Consider the following 9,611-nt stretch of genomic DNA (forward strand, 5'->3'; position numbering starts at 1 on the left):
TCTCTCTGATCTGCAGCGCGTTGCATGTCCTGAGGGGCCTCTTGAGTGCTGCATAATAAGAGCAGGTTATTTTATTATAACAAATCACTTGGCACGATTTGAGCAGCCGAGAGATTAGCGTCTCTTCACACCGAGTGTGGACTCTTCGCACTGTCAGAGACTCGGGCAGCCAGCATGAAAACGATCAGAACCAACACCTGTTAACTGAAATTCATGCGTTTGGTTTGTTTTTGGTTTTTTTAGATTTCTGCTCATTTTACAACATCCTGAAGAACTGCCGGGGCCACAGTGAGGAGCAGTCTGTGTTCACCGAGCGCACAGAGGAGTCCTCCGCAGTGCAGTACTTCCAGGTACAGACAGGGGGCGGGAGGGGGGCACAGATTCAAATGCACACGGGTTTAAGGATCACCGACTCCCCTGAAGCCCGTTGATTCTTTGTAAAGCGTGGATTTCTTGTGCTTGTGAAGGCGCTGCCTGAGATCCCTGTCTGAAGTGACCCCGTCTCTCTCCCCCCCAGTTCTACGGCTACCTCTCTCAGCAGCAGAACATGATGCAGGACTACGTTCGGACCGGAACCTACCAGCGAGCCATCCTGCAGAACCACATAGACTTCAAGGACAAGGTACTGCTGCAGCCGCTCAGAACCACAAACCCGCTTAACCCACGGATCATCAGCAGCTCTCCTCGGCCAGGCTGCTGATGAGAGAGACTGCGTGCGCGCGCCGGGAAGGAAACACGTTCAATACATTATGATTGTAAAATCGATTCTTTGTGTCCTGAACGCTGCAGGCGTGTGATGTGGTTTGCTTTTTAATTTGTTTATTTGTATTGAATTGCTTGCCTCAGTCCTCTCCCCTGTCCCCACCCAGGTGGTGCTCGATGTCGGCTGTGGCTCGGGGATCCTGTCCTTCTTTGCTGCTCAGGCCGGCGCTCGCAAGGTTTACGCGGTGGAGGCGAGTTCGATGGCTCAGCATGCTGAGGTACAGCCGAGTCCTGCAGAGCCGAGCGATAGCACTGGAGACGAGGCTGGCAATCCACCTCCTATCTCTGTGTCGCTCTGTGTGTCTCTGTATCACTCCCTCTATCACTCTCGTCTCTGTGTGTCAATGTGTGTCTCTGTATCACTCTGTGTGTCTCTGTAACTCAGTGTGTGTCTCATGCCCTCTATCACTCTCATCTCTGTGTGTCTCTCAGCTCCTGGTGAAGAACAACAACCTGACGGATCGCATCCTGGTGATCTCTGGGAAGGTGGAGGAGGTGAATCTCCCGGAGCAGGTTGACATGATCATCTCGGAGCCCATGGGATACATGCTGTTCAACGAGAGGATGCTGGAGAGCTACTTGCACGCCAAGAAGTTCCTCAAACCCAACGGTGAGATCCCCTAACCCAACGGTGAGACCCCCTAACCCTAACCCAGCGGTGAGACCCCCTAACCCAACGATGAGACCCCCTAACCCAACGGTGAGACCCCTTAACCCAACGGTGAGACCCCCTAACCCTAACCCAGCGGTGAGACCCCCTAACCCAACGGTGAGACCCCTTAACCCAACGGTGAGACCCCCTAACCCAGCGGGGAGACCCCCTAACCCAGCGGGGAGACCCCCTAACCCAACGGTGAGACCCCCTAACCCTTACCCAGCGGTGAGACCCCCTAACCCAGCGGTGAGACCCCCTAACCCAGCGGTGAGACCCCCTAACCCAACGGTGAGACCCCCTAACCCAACGGTGAGACCCCCTAACCCTTACCCAGCGGTGAGACCCCCTAACCCAGCGGTGAGACCCCCTAACCCAGCGGTGAGACCCCCTAACCCTAACCCAGCGGTGAGACCCCCTAACCCAGCGGTGAGACCCCCTAACCCAGCGGTGAGACCCCCTAACCCTAACCCAACGGTGAGACCCCCTAACCCAGCGGTGTGACCCCCTAACCCAGCGGTGTGACCCCCTAACCCAGCGGTGTGACCCCCTAACCCAGCGGGGAGACCCCCTAACCCTAACCCAACGGTGAGACCCCCTAACCCAGCGGGGAGACCCCCTAACCCAGCGGGGAGACCCCCTAACCCAACGGTGAGACCCCCTAACCCTTACCCAGCGGTGAGACCCCCTAACCCAGCGGTGAGACCCCCTAACCCAACGGTGAGACCCCCTAACCCAACGGTGAGACCCCCTAACCCTTACCCAGCGGTGAGACCCCCTAACCCAGCGGTGAGACCCCCTAACCCAGCGGTGAGACCCCCTAACCCTAACCCAGCGGTGAGACCCCCTAACCCAGCGGTGAGACCCCCTAACCCAGCGGTGAGACCCCCTAACCCTAACCCAACGGTGAGACCCCCTAACCCAGCGGGGAGACCCCCTAACCCAGCGGTGTGACCCCCTAACCCAGCGGGGAGACCCCCTAACCCTAACCCAACGGTGAGACCCCCTAACCCAGCGGTGAGGCCCCCTAACCCAGCGGTGTGACCCCCTAACCCAGCGGGGAGACCCCCTAACCCTAACCCAACGGTGAGACCCCCTAACCCAGCGGTGAGACCCCCTAACCCAGCGGTGAGACCCCCTAACCCAGCGGTGAGACCCCCTAACCCTAACCCAGCGGTGAGACCCCCTAACCCAGCGGTGAGACCCCCTAACCCAGCGGTGAGACCCCCTAACCCTAACCCAACGGTGAGACCCCCTAACCCAGCGGGGAGACCCCCTAACCCAGCGGTGTGACCCCCTAACCCAGCGGGGAGACCCCCTAACCCTAACCCAACGGTGAGACCCCCTAACCCAGCGGTGAGGCCCCCTAACCCAGCGGTGTGACCCCCTAACCCAGCGGGGAGACCCCCTAACCCTAACCCAACGGTGAGACCCCCTAACCCAGCGGTGAGACCCCCTAACCCAGCGGTGAGACCCCCTAACCCAGCGGTGAGACCCCCTAACCCTAACCCAGCGGTGAGACCCCCTAACCCAGCGGTGAGACCCCCTAACCCAGCGGGGAGACCCCCTAACCCTAACCCAACGGTGAGACCCCCTAACCCAGCGGTGAGACCCCCTAACCCAGCGGTGTGACCCCCTAACCCAGCGGGGAGACCCCCTAACCCTAACCCAGCGGTGAGACCCCCTAACCCAGCGGTGAGACCCCCTAACCCAGCGGTGAGACCCCCTAACCCAGCGGTGAGACCCCCTAACCCAACGGTGAGACCCCCTAACCCAGCGGTGAGACCCCCTAACCCAGCGGTGAGACCCCCTAACCCAGCGGTGAGACCCCCTAACCCAGCGGTGAGACCCCCTAACCCAACGGTGAGACCCCCTAACCCAACGGTGAGACCCCCTAACCCTAACTGGTTTCTCCCCCTCCTTCCCTCCCTGTCTCAGGTAACATGTTCCCCACGATCGGCGACGTTCACCTGGCTCCCTTCACAGACGAGCAGCTCTACATGGAGCAATTCACCAAGGCCAACTTCTGGTGAGTCCCTGCGGGGTCTGCCCTGCGGGGGGCGCTGTCTGACTGCACTGTAAGAGGTGTGCGTGCTGGTTCTGAACCCCAGTCTCTCTGTCTCTGCAGGTATCAGCCCTCGTTCCACGGCGTGGACCTGTCTGCTCTTCGTGGCGCTGCTGTGGATGAGTACTTCAGGCAGCCCATCGTGGTGAGTGCAGGGTCCCAAACGCAGCGTGGCTCGGTCCTTCAAGAGAGGCCTGGCCAGCAGCGCCTTGCCTTGAATGCAGCAGCGTTCTCCCAGCATGCCAAAGCCCCCTACAGAGATGAAACCGCAGTGCATGAAATAAACTGTGCTGCAGACAGTGCTGGCTGGCTGTTGTCTTCAGTGGCAATTAGAAATCTCTTTGCTGTCTGTGCAGGGATGGAAATAAGACTCCTGTTGCATAGCAGCTTCACCCCTTCCAGATTTTACTACCAGCCTGACCTGCCACAGTCTGTATAGGTAACAAGCTCAGGTGTGTCCTCTAATTAAACTCCTAGTGAAACCAGGAGTTGATCGAAGTGCTAAGAAATTGGGCGTCTTATTTCCACCCTGTGTTACTAGACTGTTCTCTCTCTCTCTCTCTCTCCCCCCCCCCTCTCTCTCTCTCTCTCTCTCTCTCTCTCTCTCTCTCTCTCTCCCTCCCCCCCCCTCTCTCTCTCTCCCTCTCTCTCTCTCTCTCTCTCTCTCTCAGGACACGTTTGATATCCGCATCCTGATGGCCAAATCAGTGAAATACACAGTCAACTTCCTGGAGGCAAAAGAGGATGACCTGCACAGGTGAGCCACTAGGCGGCGCTCCAGAGGCAGTGATGATGCAAGCGGGATCGTGCGCTACTTTCAGACTTGAATGTGTCTTTACCAGTGCTGCTGCCCCAGCTTAACATGCTGCTGTACCAGTGTCAGAAATATCAGCGCTGTGCCCAGGCGTGCCGTGCAGCCCGGCTGCACGCTGTCATCAGCGCTCATGTCTGCCTCTCGAGTCGCTCCAGCTTTTCCCATCCCTGCACTGTGTGTGGCAGGCCACCAGGGGGTGCCATTCTTCCACTCGAGTCTGGTGCCGCGGGGCGGGGTCTGGTGCCGCGGGGCGGGGTCTGGTGCCGCGGGGCGGGGTCTGGTGCCGCGGGGCGGGGTCTGGTGCCGCGGGGCGGGGCGGGGTCTGGTGCCGCAGGGTCCAGCTCTCACTGTGTTTTCCTCCCTCTCGTGTGTTTGCAGGATAGAGATCCCCTTCAAGTTCCACATGATGCACTCTGGACTGGTCCATGGACTGGCCTTCTGGTTCGACGTGGCTTTCATCGGCTCAGTGTGAGTTACACCCCCGAGAGAGCGAGCGGGACCCCGATATCGGGCTGCTTCCCGATTTACTGTCTGCGAACGAGGAACCTGTGTGTGTAGTGATTAGTGTCTGTGTAGTGATTGGTGTGTCTGTGTGTGATTAGTGTATGTGTGTGTGTGATTAGTGTATGTGTGTGACCCGGCTCTCTGTCCCTCTGCAGGGTGACAGTGTGGCTCTCCACGGCCCCCACAGAGCCCCTCACTCACTGGTACCAGGTCCGCTGTCTTCTCCAGTCCCCCCTCTTTGCCAAGGCAGGAGACACGCTGTCCGGAACGGCCCTGCTCCTCGCAAACAAGAGGTACGTGCATCTCCATCTCTGCATCCCTCCATCTCTGCATCCCTCCATTTCTGCATCCCTCCATCTCTGCACCCCTGCATCTCTGTTTTTGAAGTTTGTTTGTTTTTTTAATCTTGTCTCTCTCTGTTTTTCTCATCTGCAGGCAGAGCTATGACATCAGCATTGTAGCTCAGGTTGACCAGACTGGTTCTAAATCCAGCAACTTGCTGGACCTGAAGAACCCCTTTTTTAGGTGAGTGGTCTCTCCTGCCGGGGGGCGGGTGGCAGTCAGGGCTGTACCATCAGGAGGGAGGGAGGGGTGGAAGGAAGGAAGGTCCTCTTGTCTTCCCAGAGCTTCTCCTGGCTGTACAGCGAGTATCCTTGGGGATTATCTTTGGCTGACTCCTCTGTGCAGCGCGGTGGAGCCGAGAGGATGAATGAATGAAGGAGGGAGGGAGGGATTTTTTTTGTCCCAGAAATAGTTAAAAAAGAGGAGAGAAAAAATATCATCTGCCTGAAAAAGAAAAAAAAGAATAAGCTCCTCCTCCCCGGTGTGTGTGTGTGTGTGTGTGGGGCTGTGTGTGTGTGTGTGTGTGTGGGGCTGTGTGTGTGTGTGTGTGGGGCTGTGTGTGTGTGTGTGGGGCTGTGTGTGTGTGTGCGCGGGGGGCTCTGTGTGTGCTAACCCTGTCGCTCCTGTGTGTGTGTGTGTGTGTGTGTGTGTGTGTGTGTGTGTGTGTGTGTGTGTGTGGAGGGGGTGTGTGTGGAGTGTGTGTGTGTGTGTGTGTGGAGGGGGTGTGTGTCTTGTTTTCATTGTTTTGTTGTTTCAGGTACACTGGCGCCACCCCCTCCCCCCCTCCCGGATCCCACTACACCTCCCCCTCCGAAAACATGTGGAACACAGGGGGGGGCTACGGCATGAGCCAAGGTATGGGGACGCCTCGGGGAGCCTTCAATATATTCCATCAAATATCCACACTCCCCATTCTACACTCCCACACTCCCACACTCCCACGCTCCCCACCCCACACTCCCCACCCCACACTCCCACACTCCCACGCTCCACACACTCCACACCCTCCACACTCCACACACAGGCTACAGTGATTCCCCGTGTGTTGAGGTTTGGCAGTTCATTTAAACCCTGCGTGCGTGCGTGTAGTTGATTTGCTGCACTCCTGATAATCTCTCTGCTGTTGGTTCTCTCTCTCTCTGTGCAGGGATGCCTGGAGCCTATGACCTCAGTGGTGTTATTCCCAGTGGATCAACAGTCGGCCACAACAACCTCATCCCACTGGGTAAGCAAGCCGCGTCGGGTCAGAGGCTAGCTGTAGCAATCTCCAGGGGGGAGCTGAGCAGCATGTGCCTGCATTCTCCAATCTCCAGGGGGGAGCTGAGCAGCATGTGCCTGCATTCTCCAATCTCCAGGGGGGAGCTGAGCAGCATGTGCCTGCATTCTCCAATCTCCAGGGGGAGCTGAGCAGCATGTGCCTGCATTCTCCAATCTCCAGGGGGAGCTGAGCAGCATGTGCCTGCATTCTCCAATCTCCAGGGGGGAGCTGAGCAGCATGTGCCTGCATTCTCCAATCTCCAGGGGGGAGCTGAGCAGCATGTGCCTGCATTCTCCAATCTCCAGGGGGGAGCTGAGCAGCATGTGCCTGCATTCTCCAATCTCCAGGGGGGAGCTGAGCAGCATGTGCCTGCATTCTCCAATCTCCAGGGGGGAGCTGAGCAGCATGTGCCTGCATTCTCCAATCTCTAGCAGCCTCCAGTTGTCCCAGGCGACTCTCAGTTCTAATCCCCTTTCCTGTTGGATGCTGTCCTGGATGCAGGGATGTCGTTCTCTGTGTGCAGCTATTGCTGATACTGGCAGCGAGCTGTTGATCTTGTTACACTGTTCCTCCAGTGCTAATGCCAAGCATCGCAGCACCTGCTCATGATGCCAAGGGAAGCGACCCTGGCTCAGAGCTGTGGAGTTTGATGCTGATCTCTCTCTCCTCTCTCTCTCTCTCTGCAGTAAAAAGTGTATCTCTGTCTCGACCTGATTGATTGATTGATTGATTGATTGATTAAAAAGTGTATCTCTCTCTCTCTTTCTCTCTCTCTCTAGCGAACACAGGGATTGTGAATCACACACACTCCAGGATGGGATCCATCATGAGCACGGGAATCATGCAGGGTGAGTAGAGATACTGTGAGCCAGGTACACAGCTACACCACACACTGAACAGCTACAGCACACACTGAACAGCTACAGCACACACTGAACAGCTACAGCACACACTGAACAGCTACAGCACACACTGAACAGCTACAGCACACACTGAACAGCACAGCACACACTGAACAGCTACAGCACACACTGAACAGCACAGCACACACTGAACAGCACAGCACACACTGAACAGCTACAGCACACACTGAACAGCTACAGCACACACTGAACAGCACAGCACACACTGAACAGCACAGCACACACTGAACAGCTACAGCACACACTGAACAGCTACAGCACACACTGAGCACACACTGCACTGCACAGCCACACAGCGACCCGGGGGCAAGGCTCCTGTTAACATCACCATGCATTTCCACCTTGCTACTTGAGATTGCTGCTCGCCCAGAACAGATTGCGCTGCTAGCAGAGGCATTCGTAGAGCCCTTACCCAGCAGACTCACCTTTCAGGAATGAGTTTGGGTTCTGTGAGGCAGAGTCACATGACTGGACTGCATTGCTCACAGCCAGCGGTCCTGAAGGAGAGGAGACTGCGAGCGCTGTTTCGTGTGACACGTCAACCCCTCCCCTTTCTCTCCTCGCAGGTAACTCCAGCGGGCAGGCGGGCCCCAGCACCAGCGGGGGCCACTACCCCATCAACAACCAGCAGTTCACCATGGGGGGCCCCGCCATCTCCATGGCCTCCCCCCTGTCCATCCCCAGCAACACGATGCATTATGGGAGCTAAGACCTCACTTCCTGTCTCCTCTCCGACCTCTCAACGCCCTTCACCTCTGAACTGACAGCAACAGGAAACCCAAAGAGGCTGCTGCTTCCTGTCTCCGATTCGGCCCCTCTCACGCAGCGGCCAGCCAGGGCACTGCTCTGATTGGCTGTAGTCGGGGGATGTCATTGCTCTGCACGATGTCATCAGTGAGGTCATCCTCTTTGAGTTTCTAGTTGTTTTTTTTATTATTTTTTTTTGTACTCGACTGTCCAGCTGTTTGTAAAGAGATCACAGCGCTGTCAATTTCACTGTTTCTATCTGAAAGTAGATTACAGTTATACAAGAAAACACAACTACATACATACATACATACATGTAATGTATATGTATCTCTAAGAAGGGATTTCTTTCTTATTATTTTTCCAATGCATTTGATAATGTGAGTAAGTGCAGGAAAGTGAGCAGAACTAGTCTGGCAGTCGCGTTTGGTTTTCATTGTTAGTTTGTAAGATAGCTGCAGCCCTTCGAAACTGGAATGCTTTTTAGTATCCAATAAAATAAATAAAGCAGTTCTGTTGAGTTTCGCTGCTCGCCTTCCTGATTTCAACACGGCCCTCCGCACACCAACTGCACGCGTGCAAAGCAATGACATCACTGCAAACGTGAACCAATCAGGACCCTGACCTCGATGCTGTGGGGCAGCTAGGAGAGGATGTGGGACCCCTCTCCTCTCCTCCCCTCTCTCCTCTCCACACACCCACACAGAGCCAGGACTTTACTGAACTGCAGCAGCACCACCACTTCTCACCACAAGAGGGAGCCACATTCAAACTCCAGAAGAACACAAACCCGCGCACGAGGGCGACCCGGTTCTGATGAAAGAAAAGGACGGCCGGGACACTCTTTGTGCTTTATGTTTTTTTGTTTTTTTTTTAATGGGAAGTGAATGCTTGAATGTAACTGGTTGTTGGGTTTCCCAGTCTGTGCTGGTTTATTAATGGGGTAGGTAACGTGTCTGAACCGTGTGATCAGAATGTTTTTTCTTTTGGATTTTCTTTGATTCTTTGGCAGGGTCGGGGGTCAATGTTAATGATACATCTCTAACAGTATTGCGCGGTGCAGATCATCCCAGCTCCCTTTTAAAAAGGGCTTGGTTTGTTTCGGGGCTCGTGTGTGTTTATTATACAGACCTGGGCGGGGCTGATGGGAAAGTGGCCTTCAAGCCACACCCTCTTCTCGATCGTTTCTGGGGTTCAAGCTGTGCCACTGAAAAACAAGACAACCTTTTAAAGGGGAAGTCATTTTTAACCTCACTATTAAAATGTCTTGCACGTCCTTTCCTTTACTCTGCTTTTGTCTCTTTTTTTTGTCTTCATTTTGTCTCTACCCCCTTCCTCCCATGTTATTGGCTCTGTGACCTGGTTCCCGCCCCCATGTTGTAACCACACCCCCCTCATGCTTCTTGGCCCCGCCCTGTATTGTATTTGGTTGGCTGTGGTGTTTCCGCACCCGTTTCAATATCGGCTCCAGTGTCTCTCAATCAGAGGTCCGGACGGAGTGACTCCAGCACTCGAGTATTTGAAATGATTTTCAGTCTGCCTTG

At 55.6% G+C, this 9,611-nt stretch overlaps 1 protein-coding gene across 2 annotated transcripts in view; it reads left to right on the forward strand.

Moving 5' to 3' along the window:
* LOC131736413 (histone-arginine methyltransferase CARM1) overlaps window positions 1–9,353 on the forward strand; it is a 13,817-nt gene extending 4,464 nt beyond the window's left edge. Inside the window, exons 3-16 of one of the 2 annotated variants that reach the window (XM_059021905.1) lie at window positions 244–350; window positions 518–622; window positions 870–980; window positions 1,207–1,372; window positions 3,353–3,443; window positions 3,543–3,624; window positions 4,151–4,236; window positions 4,672–4,761; window positions 4,953–5,090; window positions 5,233–5,322; window positions 5,897–5,994; window positions 6,287–6,364; window positions 7,177–7,245; window positions 7,887–9,353. In XM_059021905.1, the coding sequence (XP_058877888.1) occupies window positions 244–350; window positions 518–622; window positions 870–980; window positions 1,207–1,372; window positions 3,353–3,443; window positions 3,543–3,624; window positions 4,151–4,236; window positions 4,672–4,761; window positions 4,953–5,090; window positions 5,233–5,322; window positions 5,897–5,994; window positions 6,287–6,364; window positions 7,177–7,245; window positions 7,887–8,029 (1,454 nt within the window). In that variant the 3' untranslated portion in view covers window positions 8,030–9,353. Of the gene's footprint in view, window positions 1–243; window positions 351–517; window positions 623–869; window positions 981–1,194; window positions 1,373–3,352; window positions 3,444–3,542; window positions 3,625–4,150; window positions 4,237–4,671; window positions 4,762–4,952; window positions 5,091–5,232; window positions 5,323–5,896; window positions 5,995–6,286; window positions 6,365–7,176; window positions 7,246–7,886 lie in introns of both variants that reach the window. The other variant, XM_059021904.1, reaches the window with a different exon arrangement.
* Window positions 9,354–9,611: the final 258 nt, after the last annotated feature.

Source organism: Acipenser ruthenus, unplaced genomic scaffold (genome assembly GCF_902713425.1).
Source record: "Acipenser ruthenus unplaced genomic scaffold, fAciRut3.2 maternal haplotype, whole genome shotgun sequence".
NCBI lineage: Eukaryota > Metazoa > Chordata > Actinopteri > Acipenseriformes > Acipenseridae > Acipenser > Acipenser ruthenus.